At 38.4% G+C, this 17657-nt stretch overlaps 1 protein-coding gene across 1 annotated transcript in view; it reads left to right on the top strand.

Annotated features, from left to right (window-relative positions):
* Positions 1–1338: 1338 nt before the first annotated feature.
* Positions 1339–17657, top strand: part of SLC24A5 (solute carrier family 24 member 5) — a 27855-nt gene continuing 11536 nt past the window's right edge. The window contains exon 1 of the mRNA XM_078151629.1: positions 1339–1588. Within this exon, the coding sequence (XP_078007755.1) occupies positions 1339–1588 (250 nt within the window). The remainder of the gene's footprint in view (positions 1589–17657) is intronic.

Here is a 17657-nt window from a genome sequence, read left to right as displayed (position 1 = left end):
GTTGTGAAGGAAGCCAGGTACTGTGAGAAGAAAAAGTTAAAAGGAAGAGCATTCCAGGCATGATACAGGAGATGTGGTATGGTGTGTAAGAAACAGCAAAAAAGAAACAGCAAATAGGCCAGTATGGTTGAATCACAGGGTGGGGGGAGAGAAGGGAATAAGATTTCATAGGCCACCTATTATGTGCCGGGCACTAATCCTAATAACTACCCTGAGGAGCGGTGCTATTATTATCCTCATTTTACAGTTAAATGCCTTGCCCAACATCATATAGCCAAAAAGTATCTGAGGTTGGATTTGAACTCAGGTCTTTCTGATTTCGGGCCCAGCACTCTATCCACTGCACCACCAGTTGCCTCTGGATGTGTGGAGGGAAGCAATACATAAGAAAACTGGAAAAATAGGAAAAGGTTTAAATGCCAAATGGAGGAGTTTCTATTTGATCCTAGAAGTAATTAGGATAAACTGAGCCCTGGGAAAGAACTTAGCTTAAAAAGACCAGGGTCTCTCACTGCATCAGGGCCATTGCCAGTTGTCTTGATCTACACCTTGCCACTGGACTCCAGTGACTCTGAAGAAGTGAGTGCGGCTGATGACTTTGCACAGCTCTGCCTCACTTAAATCTTATTCACTTGCAAGTCAAGACATCCCCCTCCTGATATCACTGGTCCTCCTCGAGAATGAAGGACAAACAACCAGCAATTGGGAACCACCATAAGTTATAGCGGTGTGACATGTCAGACCTGAGCTTTAGGAAAAATCACTCTGGCAGCCTTGTGGAGGATAGAGTAGAGTGAGTTAGTGCCCTAAGTCACCAGGTGGTGCAGAGGATAGAATGCTGGCCTGGATTCAGGTAGACTCATCTTCCTGAGTTCAGATCTGGCATCAGACTCTTACTTAGCTGTATGACCCTGGGCAGATCCCAAAATGGGGTCACAAAGAGCTGGACACAACTGAACAACCACCACAAGAGCAAAGTTATTGAACAAAGGAAGTTAAGGTTATAAAAATAGATTTAAGCCTGAAGCCACTGATTAGCTGGGGTTGCTCTGCATTCCAAAGATTTCAGTAGCCCCATTGAGGTGCCTTCTGGAAAAAGAAACCCTTATTCCTGTCCAGTCTTAAGAGAAACAGACAAAAACCCCCCAAAAAATTATGAGAAAAAAGCCAAGAGATTTTTTGTCCCCAGTCTGGTGATCAGACCCTTTAAGGCTTTGCTTTTCTAAACAGGATAAAGCCAAAGCCCCCTGTACTTTAAGCTAAAAGAACAATAACAGAACTTACTTCTCCTCTGGCTAAAACAGAGAGAGGCTCTCCAAGCTAATGAAAAATGAGGCCATGCCTGACGGCCATCATGAGCCCTTTGGAACATGCCAACCAGCAGCCGTGAAAGACCAGCTGGGAGCAATGGTCACCCGAGATTATACAGCGTTCCCACACACTCAACAGAGAGAGATTCCACACAGCAGAGACTGCATGAGATTAGTGGGGAGCAAGCAGGGAGACTTCATGCCTTGCAAGAGCATCAGGGAGCAGGCAGTAAGACGGTATCACCAAAGTACTTTGATAGCCTTGCAGAGCTGGCAGTGTGAGTTGCTTCGCTGTATGTGTGGCTTGTCCATATATGTTCTCTATGTATATACCTTTTTGTGTGTGCTTTCCCCACCCCCCACCCCCACCCACATTCCTTACATCTTTACATCTGTGCTTCTCCGTGAGTGTTCCCTACAGCTATGCATTCTTCCCACTTGATGGTGCACGTATTTGTGGGTTAGTTTGCCCTGGGCTTATGGCAAGAAATGTTTTATTACTTCTTTTATTACTATGCTATTTCATTAAATTCCTTTGTTTTAAACCACAAATTCTTAACCTTTTGGGCATGTGTGTCCTGGAACTCTTTGGCAGTCTGGTGAAGCCTATGGATGCCTTTTTGGAATAATTTTTTTAAACGCATAAAATGCATAGCTTACAAAGCAGACCAATTATACTGAAATACAGTTATAGCATAATTTTTTTAAAGTTCATGGACTCTACATTAAAGAACCTCTGCAGTTCATACTAATTATATACTGTGGCTAACTATAAAAAAAGGAAACACATTGGTGGCGGCTTGTGAGTTACAGCCATGCAGACCCATAGGGTTCCTACGATCTGGGGTAGCCACCTGTGTGGGGATAGGTAGCCCTTGTTGAAAAAAACAAACACATCACTGCAGGTTATATAATTATAATCATACAGATCTAGGCGGTTCCTAGAACCTGGGGCAGTCACCTGTGAATGGGGGATACCCCTGGCTATTGCACATAGGAAAAAAAAATGAGATATCAAGAGATGAAGTAACACCCTATGTCGTATAGCTAGTAAGTGGAAAGGCCTAGATTCAATCCATAACCACTGACTCAAAAATCCACCCCTCTTTATACTATGGCATAGGACATGACCTAAGGGGTACACAACACTGGGAAAGGCTACAGGCCAGGCTCCTCCTTCCATAAACTATTAATCTTCTGACTTCTCTACTTTTCATCCGTACTCCTGCTGTAGTCTCCTGACCAGAGGGTGAATGGACCCAGCCAGCCAGCTAGCCAGCATCGCCCCCCTAACAACACCCTGGCCTAGCTGACATGTGCTGGGGGCAGGGTACTAGGCAGGAGGCTCGCCTCACATGATTGCGCTTAATCTTCTTTGTTTCTCTTCCCACAGCACATAGCATACAAGAAGGCAAATGGAGAAGGGAGCCAGCCAGAGGTACTGCAGGAGGCTCATGCTGCTAGGAATTCTCTGGGCCACTGCCCACCTGCCTCCCCAAGGGGCTTCCCACCCACAACGGCTCCCACGGGACACAGGTAGACGTCTCAGCTGCTTCTGCTATTATCTTTCCTCTCAGCTTTGCCAGGGAGGGGAATGCCTTTTCACTTGGCTCATTTCATTTCATGCTTTTTGGTGCATTCGTTCTAGTTTTATCAGCTTGAAATAGATCAAATGGTTTTACTTTCCTCGGGGGAGCCTCAGAGATACCCCAGGAGAGATGAATGGAGAACTGGGGGGAGGAGGACAGCCAGTCTGGATTTGGCTCTTACATCCTTTCTTCAAAGATCACGCACCTGAAGACTTTCTTTCCCCATTCCTACGTGGGCCAGTTCTTTGCAGGGAGTAAATTCTGGTAGTAAAATGGGTAAAGTGTCCACGGAGCCTGGAGATAAATGGGACTAGCAGAGCCCTGATCTTGTTCTGGGGTGCCTTGTAGATTTAGAGTTAGTAGTAAAGAGGGGTGGGGAGGCGGGGAAGGAAGGGGCGATTCCCTTCGTCTAATTCTTCCTGTGTCACTTGTTCCTTTCACAGAAATGTCTTTACCTGCCACAGTCCACGGTCTGACTCAAATGTAGACTCTTGTCCAATGACTGTTAGCTGGAAAATGACTTAGAGGTCATTGAATCCAAACCCTTCATCTTCCAGATGAGGAAACAGACCTAGAGAGGGAAGATAATTTGCCATATGAGTAGGAAGTAGCAGAGCCGGTCTCTAGGGTGATTTCCAACTCGAACACTAAACTCATAGCTTCATAGATCTCGAGAGACAGGACCTCAGAAGCCATGTGGTCCAACCCCCTCATTTTATAGATGAGAAACTGCATTTTGGCTGAAGATAGGAATGTTGCATGTGACATCTCATTATCAGAGGCAGGATTTGAATTCAGGTTCTTTGACTTCAGAGCCACCTTTAGAGATAAACTAGCCCAGCCACCTCAGAGCCCAGTCTGAAGTATGACGCTGTCTAGGATTATGGACACAGCCATAACTAGGATATTTTGTGCCTGGGGGCATGGAGAGTGGAGGAGTTACACAAAGCAGGACCTTAGCTGAGCTAGAGTAGGGGGAGCAGGGAGGGTGGAAGGAAGCAAGGTGGCCTAAGGGTAACATGCTGGACCCCAGTTTGGGAAGACCAAGAAAGATCAGAAGTATGATGTTTCCTGGGTGTTTTACCCTGGACAAGACACATAACACCTCTCTGCCTCAGCTACCTCATTTGTAAGATTGCAATAATAATAGTGTTTACCTCACAGTGTTGTTGTAAGAATCAAATGAGATGAATGAATGAAAAGCACTTACATTTGTGCCAACCTTTGCAAACCTTAAAGAGAATATAAATGTTAGCTATCATTATTCTTAATAATGATAAAATGAACAACATAAACATCTAAATATTATATGCTATATAATGTAATTATATTTACATAAGAGATGTTTATATATTTTATAATATATGTATTTCATACAGTGTGCAATAGTCATATATTTATATTATAGATTTTATATGCAATTATACTTATATAACACATTGTATATAACACATGTATATAATTATATACAATAATTATATATTTCTATAACGTGTCATATAAGTATGTATTTACATAACACAAAACATATTTATGTGCTATATTTTGTGCATGATTATACATTTATAAATATAGTCTGTAATAATTATATATTCATAAAATATTTATATAGTTGCATATACAGTATGACAATATATGTAATAGTTGCATATAATCATATCATCATATAGTAGTTATATATTTGTATAATTTTAATATATTACATAATCATTATATTTGTATAATTTATTTTCCGTATTATAAAATTATGTTTGTACAATTTATTTTATGTTATATCATCATTATATATTTGTATAATTTATATTATGCATTTTATATTTATATAATATAAAGATTATATAATTGCATTATATAATCACCATATATATAATACATAATACTTGTTTATTTTATCACTGTTAGTGATGTTGTTGTTGTTGTTGTTGTTATTTTGCTCAAACCTATGATTTCATCAGAGTAGGGAAGTCCCAGCTAGGTGATTCCTATTGATGTATATTGGGCGCTGTTTTGCAACTCAAAGTCTTCAAGACTTGCCGAAGGTCCCATAACCATTGTGCATCAGAGACAGGTCTTATAATCAGGTCTTCCTGACTCTGAGGCTGGCTCTCTATCCTTTATGAAACACTGCTTCTCATCATTATTATTACCATTAGTAATTATGATAATAAATTTAGACTAAAGAGTTAGCATGATCTAAGGAAGTGAGAAATGACTGCTTTCAGTCAGGAAGATATGAGCTCATGCTGCCTCTCACACATTCTGACTGTGCGGCCCTGGGAAAGTCATTTAACTTTTGTGTCTTGTCTGCCCCCATTAAATTATAGGCTCCTTGAGAGCAGAGACTACCTTTATTTTTCATATTTGTATTTCCAAGGCTTAGCATAGTTCTTGACACATAGTAGAGGCTTAAACAGTGCTCATTGACAGCCTCTAAGTGTCCACAGGAAACTCTGTAAAAGTAGAAGTTGCAGAGCAATTGAAGACATACATTGATGAGGGGTGGGTGGGGAGCGGGTTTCCCAATCAAGAATTTTCCTATATAAATGAAATCACAGGTCTGGTTTAAAAAATTATCATAATAGCAAATATATAACTCATATTTATATAGTACTTTAAGGATCACAGAGTGTTTGACATATATGATATCATTTGACCCTAACAACAGCAACCCTGGGAGGTAGGTGCTATTATTATTTTCATTTTTACCTCCTGAGAAAAGTTAAAGAACTCACCTGGAGTCACACAACTAGTCTGAGGCTAGATTTGAACTCAGGTCTTCCTGACTCCAAAGCCAGTGTTCTAGTGACTATGTTAACTAGCAGCCTCTAGAATATTTCCTATCTATCTATCTATCTATCTATCTATCTATCTATCTATCTATCTATCTCAGTTAATATAATATAAAGCATAATATAACATGAGCATTGTTATATATAGGCAAAGCCAATAAAATGCATTATTTTCACTTACAGTATCAACATATATTTCTGTACCTTTTACTTTTTACAAAAATCTCTTTTAAAGTTCAAAATATCTTTTCACAAGCTCATGAGTGGTACATAGTTGACACATACCATTCTTGTCTTTTGTTTTCCTCTCTTAGAAAACAACACCCAATGTGTCTTTGCTCCATCATCGGAGTTTCCTGAAGGATTTTTTACCAAACAGGAGCAAACAGATGGAGGAATCATAATTTATTTCCTAATAATCCTTTACATGTTCATGGCCATATCTATCGTTTGTGATGAGTACTTCTTACCTTCCCTGGAAGTCATCAGTGAATGTAAGTGGTGTGAAGTTCTTCCATCTGGACTGAGCTAGGGTTCCCTAGGTCACTCTTGGAGAACCTTTGGAGAATCTGAGCAGGTCTCAGTGGATATCACAGAGGTCAATAATATTTAAGATTTGCTACTACTGAACTTTTAGCCACTTAGATAAGCTATGGCTGGTTAGCTCAGCTAGTTAATACAGCATCATTTCTCAGCATGACCAGTGTCATGGATTCTATCTTCCCATGGATCAATTAGCTGTGCTATGTTAAAGATAGCCTGGAGTAAATGAGTGGATCAAGCACTGGCTCCATGGCAAGGACATCTGGATTTGAATCTTGCCATTAATCCTTCACTAGCTATAGGTCAAGTCTTTGGGTCTCATCCTTTCATCCATAAAATGCGTGTAATAATACCTCTACTCCCCACCTCAGGGTAGTGTTGTGAGGCTTACATATTTATGTATATAAAGTGCTCTGCAAACTTTGGAACAATATTAATATCAGCTGTTCCGTGATGCTAAACTGGCCAGATTCTTTTTTTCAAGCATGTCTTTGGTTGTGAGGGAGACTAAGTGAGTAAGAAAGGTTTGAGAGATGCAAATCTGTTACTAGTTCTAGCATTTAGAAAAGCAAACACTCTTACATGCATTGGTCATTTTTCTTTGACAACCTGTACAATTATTTGAACAAAACCATCTATTTAAGTTATACTATGGCTGTTAGGTTTATAAAATACCTTCCTTCCACAACTGTGAGATACAAATCATCCACATGTTACAGATGAGGAAACTGAGGCTCAGAGAGGTAGAGTGACTTTCCCATAGCCATACAGCTAGTAAATGAAAAAACTGGGTGTCAAACATAAACCTTTTGAGTCTAAAACTAATGTTCTTTCCATCACACCAAATGGCATCAACAGATTATAGACTTAGAGGAAATTGAATCAGGCCCCCTAATTTTGCAGGTGAAGTCCTGATGCCCTGATGAAAATCCAATTAAGAAGTTAAGTAATTTGCCCAACACTAAACAGCTAATAAATGCTAGAGGCAAGATTCAAATCCAGGTCTTCCTAACTAAAGTCCACCACTATCTCCACTATACCAGTGGTTCTCAAAGTGTGGTTCAAGGACCTCTGGGGGTCTCTGAGAACCTTTCAGAGGGCCTACATAGTCAAATCTATTTTCATAATAATACTAAGATATTTTAATGTCTAATACAATCAACTTTGATAAATGCAACCCACATAAACCCTTTGAGGGATATGACCTACACAAGCTCTTTGGGGGATCCCCAATAATGTTTAGCAGTTTAAAGGGCTCCTGAGACCAAAAATTTTGAAAGCTGCTTCAATACATCATTTTAACAACAAAAAAATTAGTCTATTACAACTCCGTGTTTAATGGAGACAATCCAGGAGGCTCCTCCTCCTGGTTACAGGCAAAGAAAGAAAAACAAACCTTTTGACAAGCAGTTTCTCAACTTGCAGTGAAATGGTTCAAAGGTAAAATATCAACCAAGAAATATTTATTGGATGCTGACTGTGGGCAAGGCTTTGTGCACTGGAAAGAGCAAATTCTTTCTCTTCCAGAAGAAGAAACTACAGCCAGTTCTCACTTAACCTAAGTGGACTATGGGCAGGTCACTGAACCTCTTGAGGCTTCAGTTTCTTCATCTTTAAAAGGAGGGACTTGGATAGAGAGCCTCTGGGGTCAGCTCTGGTTCTAGGATGCAAGTCTCTGATTTCCAAGTGTAGAGAGCCACACGGAGATCTTTGCTGCCATGTTATACTCACATTTCTACACTATCTTCTTGGGACCTTCTTGCAGATTTCCCTTCTTGAATACGTTTCTACATTGCATATACGGCAAAGCCCTATTCTATTCCAAGAGGGGCAAGGTTGCCACCTTTTGAAGACAGACCAAAAAAGATTACTAACTTTCATCTTGGAAAATGAAAGCTGAAAGGGATGTGATCAAAGTCTACAAATCATGGTAGGGGAAAATGGAAAATTGAGGGGTCATCAGAAAAAAAGTAAGTTTAAGACAAATAAAATGAAATGCTATTTCATTGTGAAATGCATTACCCTACTTGATCTCAAATCAACAGAGGCTACACAAACATATTCCTCAAGATTTCCAGAAAACTCCTCAAATAGTCTCTTGAACTCTGGCACATACAGATTATCTCATCTTCAAAAAACACACTTCATCAGTTCCAATACCAATGAGATCCCAATTCCACATGAGTAGGACTTTTTATGCCCTGAGGTGATGAGGAAGCTTTATCAAGATAGAGAGAGGCCAGTAAAGTCCCAGGGATGGTTTTATTGCCTTTTAGAAAAAAAGTAACCCTTGTTTTGGGGAAACAGGGAAATCCTGGTCCCACCGCACAGAATTGTTTTAGCCATTTCTCAGCTGCTGGCCACTCATCTTGTTTCTGGCTCTTTACTACCACAAAACATGCTGCTTGAATATTAGTATATAATGGAATTCCTTTTTTTTTCTGTCTGACTATAATTAGAAACTATAATTCCCATTCCATGATGTTATCTTAAATCTTTTAAAGACAAATTCATTATTTTAACAAAAACATTAATTTAAAAAATCTAATATAAATCTGTTCATAATTTAAAGGGGAAAATAATTTAGACGTGTCTGCTTAGTGGTGTGTCCATGTTTTCTAGGATGGAAACGCAGATTCTAACTCTAAGCTGAACTGGCTCCGCATTGATAAAATTAGGAGGGAGTAGGCATGGCTAACATTGGGATGGCTTAGACTCTGGGTGAATTGTTTGGTTATCGATCATCCTTGTGAAATTTGCAAAAGATAAGCCTTCCTGAAGAACAAAGAGACTGAGAATAGTATTTCCTCCCTGCCATGAGGACACTCGGCCTCCACTTAAGAGTTTTTCTCATCTCCTTTCTTTTCTGTCTTTTCTCTTTCTGCTTGATTGAGATTACGTGGGATGACCTCTACTTTTACACAGGTCACAAGGAGCTCTCAGTATATTCTAACTAATTGAGCTGAAAGGGTCAGTAGGTACAGAATACAGTCTAATGGGGTAGGAGTGGTGGGCTTAGAAGGCATTGTAAAAGGGAGAGAGGGAAAGGCTAGGGGTGCAGTCAGACTGGAGGTTCAGTTGAGCCAAGAGAGTAAGCAGACAGCCTGGGAGTCCAGTATACTGCTAGGAGTATGCACCAAACAGTATGGAACAAACAACATAAAAACAAATCCTTATAACGTTGTTTTCACTTTAACAAATGGGAAAATGGTTCAAGTTCAAGTGAAAGTCCGTAACGATTCTAATAGCTCTTAGATTTGGAAGTGAGAGACCCCTTTTCCTTTGCATCCATGACTCTTAGATTCTGGTGTGCTTGATGGTTCAGACAAACAAATTTATAAAATCAGACTGCAAAGTAATGAAGCTGGACTTTTAACAGGCATGAGAATGGTCTTAAGAGGCAGCTGACAAATCACATAAGAAAACCCATTTCACTGCTTTATAATAACATCTTGTATTTTTATGTATGTTTGGCCTATGAATAGCATTCCCATGCTTGATCACCAGACTTCACTCCACATGGCTTTTGGCTAGTTTCCAAATTCAAACTTGTTCTCAAAGAATTCAGCGTATTTTTAAAAAGTATGTCACAGTTTCTGAAGGCAATTGTCAAAGCACTTTAAAGTTTGAAAGTGTTTTACATAAACCATCTCATTTGATTCTCATAACTACTAATCCAATGAAGTAAGAATTATAAGTATTCTTGTTCCCATTTCACAGATGAGGAAACTAAGGTTGAGTGAGATTAAATAACATACTCATGGTCACTAAGACAGTGTCAGGAGTGGGATCTGAATCTAGATTTCTCTTAACTCTGAGGCTAGCACTCTTAACATTACCTAACACCATTCCTTTGGAATGATTTCTTTGGAATAGTATTTCTTTTAAATAATTGGACTAAGCATACGGCCTCCCCAAATGATTACTTTGAAGGAGACAATACTTATTTAGATTTATAAATTCTGATATGTTTGTATATGTTAAAAAAAATCAGTTGCATTACCTTAAAATCACACCTCAGAGAGGATACCAAGCACAGTGAACACAAAACAATAATGAAAATAAATTAATTATTCTATTAGAGATAGAGAAAAACAGAACAATTAATCTGTTGTGTTAACCCAAGGTAGAGCTCAATGTTTCAAGAAGTTTTAAGAAAACAGATACCAATGCTTTCCAGAATTCAAAGACAGTAGAGTTTATGTCATAGACTTAGAATCCTAATACATTATAGCTTATTGATATATCTATCAAGTTAGACATATTCATTTCTATATAAATAGGTCCAATGGAAAATTGGGTGAACTTCTTTCTCTCACAGAGAGTGAAGTGAGCAGAACCAGGAGAACAATTTATAGGATGACCACAATAATAAAAAGGAGAGAATTCTGATAAATGCAGTGAGTAATCATGACTGGACTGATAATGAAGCATGCCACACACCTCTGCATAGAAGTGCTCCTTCCACCTCCAATTAAAGCAAGGCCCAAAAGATAGCAATAGGCTTCTTCCTTTCTCTCTTTTTTTCTTAGTCTCTCTTAAAGGGAATTCAAGACTGTCAAGAGAATAATTTCTATTCAGAAGATGGTATAGCCTGAGGAATGATCCTTTCCCACTCTCAGGAATATATTTATCTAAAGGACCAGGGCCAGTTACTAAGAACAAAACATATTATTTCATAGCCAGCAATGGATGAAGATAGACCTCGATTCTGGTGTACTCATTTTGAGTTTTCACTTTCACTTTTCTATGTCATTTCTTATTGGGAATTTTCTTGATCGTCGGTAAGCTCCTATACTTCTAATTTGATGTGATGTCATTTGAGTAGAGTATATATGCTGCTGTGGGGCATAGGGGGTATTTAGGGAGGACTAGCACTTGTGGTGTGAGGGCTGGCCTTTTCAGGGTTGTTCATCTACCTCTGGTGTTCACTTAATTCACCCAACTCTCACCAGAGGCTCCAAAAAGTTGTGGCCTGTGAAGTGGCCACACCTCAGTAAAACCATTTCAGCAGATGGGCTAAACTAGGTTGAGGGTAACTGACAGACCTCAGGCTTTCAGTGAATTAGGGGGATGTCTACTCCAAGCATGTGAAGACTTCTCCTCGTGGAATGGGCAGATGAGAACAATTTGTTCCAACTTCCATGAATATCCTAGCAGATGCTAGGGAGCACTTAGAGCTTAGTCAGACATCAAAGATGCTGAGGTCATCCACTCACTAGTCATCCTGACTTTCCACTAGACTTCAGTGACTCTGGAAGAGAGAGTGAGGCTGATGACTTTGAGCAACTCTGCCTTGCTTAAATCCACTTCACCCACTAGTCAAGGCATCACCCTGTGATGTCCCTGGTCTTCTTCAAGAACAAAGGACCATCACCAACAATCCATTGCTACCCAATATGACCAAGTTGATCAGCTCTCCAGAATTTTCTGGGATCTCCTGTGGCAAAGACAAGAGGATAGAACTCACAGTCAAGAGATCTGGGTTCTCTAGGTCTATTTCTAGATCAGGGTCATCAATCAAAGGAGCTGACTCTCCAGGAAGATTCAGAAAACCTTAGCTGATAGTAGCCCTATGGCATCATAGAATGGAGGTTCAGAAGACCTGGGTACTTAGTCCCAACTCTGACACTGAGTTGCCATATGACCTTGGACTAATCACTTTGCTCCTCTATCCCTCAGTTTCCTTACCTGTTAAATGAGACCACAGAAACAATGGTTAGATGATCTGTAAGATTCTTTGTAGCATTAAAATTGTGAATCCTGAGATTTCCCCAGGTTCTCCTGTTACTTGTTTAGAGGTGTTTTTCTCCAAGGACACTGAATGGGAAGTGGGTGTAGTCAGGCAGACACCATGACAAAACAAAAGAACATTTTAGTTTTCTTCCAGTGTTCAAAGAGCTATCACGTGGAAGAGGAATAAAATGTGCTTGATTTGTCCCCAGAGAGTAGAACTAGAAGTAATGGGTGAAAATGGCTAAAAAGTAGATTTTGACTCAAAATCAGGACAAGCTTCCCCCAGGGAAGTATCCTGTCTCAGGAGAAAGTGAATTCTCTAGCCCTGCAAGTCTATTAGAGGAGGTTTAATGACCACCTGTGAATATTGATGATATCTCCATTCAGGTACTGGTTGAAATAAGGACCCAGGGCTCCTTAACTTTTGCGATTCTGTGATTGTATAAATGCAACCATCTCTCCATATTCGAGTCTCTATAGCAGACTCCCAAAGTTTGAATATTCAAGGGTTTTTTTATTAGAAACTTTACAAACACAAACATTTTAATATACAAAGAAGAAGAGAAAAGAGGACTATATATGAAACTATGGATATGTAATACATAGCATATGTCTTTTTTTTAGGTGCGCAATAAATTTTATACAGTGACAACAAAACTACCCTGCCTTGTCACCTTTTGAACTTTCTTCTACTCTACCATCTGTATTATTTTAATGTTTTGTTGCCACTTTTCTTTTCTCTTCTTTTTTCTCTGTGGTCATTTACCAACTCTGAATATCTCCACCAAATAGTAACCTTCCCTTGTAACAAATAAGCAGATTGTCAAGCAAAAGAAATCAATACATTGGCTAGATCTAAAAATGTATGAGTCATTCTGCACCTCTGCAATGTGAGGCTTCAACATCGGTCTTCTAAAATCATGATTAGTCACCGCATTCATCAGAATCAGTTTCTTTCCTTTATATTATATAATTGTATAAATTATTCTCCTGGTTCTATTTCTCTGAACCTATCCATCTTATCATTTCTTATGGTCTTACATTCACATACTATAATTCATTGAGCCATTCTCCAACTGATGGCCATCTACTTTGCCTTCAGCTCTTTACTACAACAAAAACTGCTGCTACACATATTTTTATTCATAAGTTTTTTTCCTTCTGTCCTTTTTTTTTTTTACCTTCTTAGGGTATATAAGCCTAGTTGTGGTATCGCTGGTTGAAGGGCATGTGCAGTTTAGTGACTTTGGCTGTACAGTTCCAAATTACTTTCCAAAATGTTTTCACAACTCCATCACAAGTGCATTAGTGTGCCTTTCCTCCAAAAGCTCCTCCAACAATTGCCATTTTTCTCTTTTATCATCTTTTTATATCTGACAGATGTGAGGTATAATTTCAGAGTCATTTTCAATTTGTGTTTCTCTTATTCATGATTTGGAACATTTTTTTAATATGGTTGGTGACAGCTTTCTTTTCTGCTTTGATAAATTTTGAAAGGGTAACATCTTTTTTAAAAAAAATTGTATTCTATAATTTTGTCTCTCCAAAGAGACAAGAAAATATACTTTCTTCCCTTATTTGTAAGGCTTCAGTATTATGGATATGGAACATTGTATAGACTGATTGCGTTGATACATACATACACATATATACATATCAGTTGATATGTGGGTTGGCTTTGTTGAACTGGTTTTTTTTTCTCTTTCTTTGTTACAAGGGATGGCTCTTTAAGTTGAGAAAGGGGAAAGAATGTATTTGGAAAAGAAAATGATACAAAAAATCAATAGCATTTTGAAAATAGGAGTGTGCCATGAATACCGTCTGGGTTCTTTTAACATCTCTACGTAGAAAACTTCTAGATCTCTGTCTCTCTGTCTCTCTTTGTCTGTCTCTGTCTCTCTGTCTCTGTTTCTCTCTGTCTCTGTCTGTCTCTGTCTGTCTTTCTCTCTCTCTCACCTGATCACCTTTTAAAATGGATATCCTAGCAGCATCTCAGACTCAACATGTCCCAAACAGAATTCATTATCTCCTCTACTCCTACCCTTCTTCTAAAATTCCCTCTTCCTGTTGAAGGCACCACCATCCTTCTAGTCTCAGGTTTGCAACCTCAGGGTTTCCTTTGAATCCTTTTACTTGTCCTTTATCCTAATATTCAGTAAAAAAAAAATACCATTTCTACCTCTATAATAGCTGTTGAATCTGTCTCCTTCTCTCTGCTTATATGACCATTACCCTAACTCAAGATCTCATCAGAACTATTGAAATAATCTTCTCACTAAACTATTGAAATAATCTTCTCATTATACTTCTTACTCAAATGTCTTCCTTCTCCAATCCATTGTCCATGCAGTTGCTAAAGTGATTTTTCTGAAGCACAGATCTGACCATGTAATTCCCTTACTCAATAAACAGCAGTGGCTACCTATTGCCTCTAGGATCAAATATAAGCTACTATCATCCAGTCTCATTATTATACAATACTCAGCTTCATGGCATTCCTGCAATCTGTGAGTCCACCAAACCAGCCTTTTCTCTGTTCCTCATACATGGCATTCCATTTCCCGTATGCCATATATTTGTATCAACTATCTCTCATTCCTAGAATGCTCATCCTCCTCACCTCTGCCTCACAGAATTTCTCTCCTACTTCAAGATGCAGCTCAAGCACCATCTTCAACATGAAATCTTTCCTGCTTTCCTGCCTACTACTAATCTCCCTACCTGACTACCATGCATTTATTCTGTTTATACTTCTGTGTGTAGATGGTTTTTTTTCCAAATAAGATGTAAGCTCCTTGAGAGTAAGGATCGTTTCAGACTAGGAGTTCATATCCCCAAAGCCTATTACAGTGAATGGCAAACAGAGGCAACTTAAAAAAATTGTTTTCAATAATATATGTGTGTGTGTGTGTGTGTGTGTGTATATACATATATGTGTGTATGTGTATATACATACATATATGTGTGTGTATATATATACACATATATGTATGTATATGTGTGTGTATATATATATGTGTGAGTGTGTGTGTGTGTGTGTGTGTGTGTGTGTGTGTGTATATATATATATATATATATATATATATATATATATATACACACATTCCCTTTGCACTATTGGGGAAAAAAAGATATGTATAGCCAAGAAAAATAAATTCCTACATTGGCTATATCTGAAAATGTATGTCATTTTTTAGGTCTGTGGTTGACCATCTTTGCTAGTATGTGGGTAATATGTGTCATCATCAGTTCCCTACAATCATGGTTAGTCATTGCATTAATCAGAGTTCTTCAGTCTTTCAAAGTGTTTATGATGTCATTATTATATAAATTGCTCTCCTGGTTCTTCTCATTTCTCTTTGCTTCAGTTCACATACATCTTCCCAGATTTCTCTGAAACCATTGCTGCCATAACTTTTTATGGTACACTAATATTCCATTGCAAGGGGTAATATTTGTCTATTGGGGAATGGTTCTTGTCCTTCTGTATTTGTACGAATTCCCTATGTATTGTGGATATCAGATATTAATTAGAGAAATTTGCTACAAAGATTTTTCAAGTTTTAATTTAACTGCATTGATTTTGTTTGTGCACAGTCTTTCCAATTTTGCATAATTGTAATTCTGTTATCTTCCATGGTCATCTCTATCTCTTTAGTTAAGAATTCTTTCCATCCATCTGTAGTTGTGAAAGGTATCATTTTCTCTTCTCCCTTGTTTATTATATGACCTTTTATATTTGCCATGTATACATTTGCAATTAACTGTTGCAAGTAGTGTGAGATATTGTTCCAAAACTTAATTTCTGGCAGACTGTTTTCCAGTTTCCCTAGCGTTTTGTTCAAATAGTTGAGTTTTTTTTCCCAGTATTTGATGTCTTTGGGTTAATTTAATTTGATGTTACTATGTTCTATTGCCTCTGAGACTTGTTTCCTTAATTTGTAATCAATTTATCTATCTTTAAAACCAGCATTAAATAGTTTTAATGATTACTGCTTCATAGTATCATTTGAGATTCAGCAGCTACATAGCATAGTGGTTAAAACACTAGGCTTGGAGTTAGGAAATCCTCAGTTCAAATCCAGCCTCAAACACTTACTAGTTGTTTAACCCCAGGCAAGTTAACACTATTTGCCTCAGCTTTCTTATCTGTAAAATGAGAATAATAACAGCACCCACCTCCCAGGATTATTGTGAGGATCAAAACAGATATTTGTTAAAGTGCTTAGCACATCACCTGGCATGTGGTAGTCACTATATGGAAATGTTAGCCATTATTTTTATTATTCAGTACTACTAAGCCTCCTTCCTTTTTACTCCCATAGGAAAATGCATAATTTGCAGTTGCAAATATGACTTTTTTGGGGGGAGGGGGAGGGACGGGTGAAGGGAACCTGATCTGAACTTACACTGGTATAGGGAAAGCTCAATGAAGAAACTCCTTCAATTAATTTAGATAGGATTCTGCTCCACAATTTATAGTTTTCAAGTCTCCTGGTGCATTAAAAGATTAAATAATGTGCACAGAGTCGCACAGACTGTTATGTCAGAGGCAACACTTGACCCCAGATTGCCCTAACTCTGAAGCTGGCTCTGCCTTTTAGTTGGTGATATAATTTGAATATCATGTTACAGATGTGGGCAGTGTAAACCGCAAACTATTTGTGGCTTTAAAAAAAAAATCTGGACATAGCAAACACTAAGTTAAATGAGCATTTCCATATATAAAGCAAAGCAGAGAGGATGATACACGGAGATGTGAAGCTATTATATACAGCTTGCTTTTCCTTTGAATATAATAAATCCAACATGTAACTTTCAAAGCTGTCCTGCTTGCCTTTTTCCTTCTGGATTTCCTTCTGTTTTCTTTTGCACATTTTAAAATAGTTCTATTGCCCCCTTTTTTTTTGAGCAACCCTATTACTAGTCCTCTCCTATCTCCAAAGCCACCTCCCTACAAACAGAAAAAAGGAAATCTTTGTAACGAATATGCATGTACAACCCAAATGAGTTCTTACATTGGTCATGTCCAAAAATGTATGTTTCATTTTACACCTCAAGTCCTTCACTTCTGGGTGAGGATCAGCCACACCTTTTCAGACTGATGATTCTTCTCTGTATTTTTCTATACATCCTCCATAGAGGATCTACCCAATGTACTGAAGAGATGCCTTTCTCCAGTTCTTTAAATGTTTTGTGAACACCAGCACAACACTCAGCTGGGCATCTGTTCTTGCTTTTCCAGCTCTATAAGTCCTTGATGCTTTTTCCGCCACTGCTCACAATGTAGAATATCTTAAATTTTTTGAGGAAGGAAATGGCAAACCACTTCAGTATCTTTTCCAGGAAAACCCCAAGAAGAGTTGGACACAACTGAAAAAAAAAAAGACTCAACAAACAAACTTAACTCTTTAGGTGCTACAGTAGGTAACAGCATTGGTCTGAGAAAGACCAGACTCCAGATTTTACCGCAAGCACACTAGTTGTGTGACTTTTGGCAAAACTTTTGCATCTCTCTTAGCTTTGGTTTCTTCATCTGTAAAATAGGGATAAATAAATGTACCTATCTCTTGAGTTTGCTTCAAATGCGATGATGTATGTATGAATCTTTGCACACCTTGAAGTACTGTATGTTAGTTATTGTTATAGCCTAATATTCAAAGATTTCACTAACTTATGTTTCCAGCCTT

Source organism: Phascolarctos cinereus, unplaced genomic scaffold (assembly GCF_003287225.1).
Source record: "Phascolarctos cinereus isolate Bilbo 61053 unplaced genomic scaffold, phaCin_HiC Scaffold_3;HRSCAF=262, whole genome shotgun sequence".
Classification (NCBI taxonomy): Eukaryota; Metazoa; Chordata; class Mammalia; order Diprotodontia; family Phascolarctidae; genus Phascolarctos; species Phascolarctos cinereus.
The sequence above is the reverse complement of the archived record's forward strand: the minus strand, read 5'-3'. Positions and strand labels throughout refer to the sequence as shown.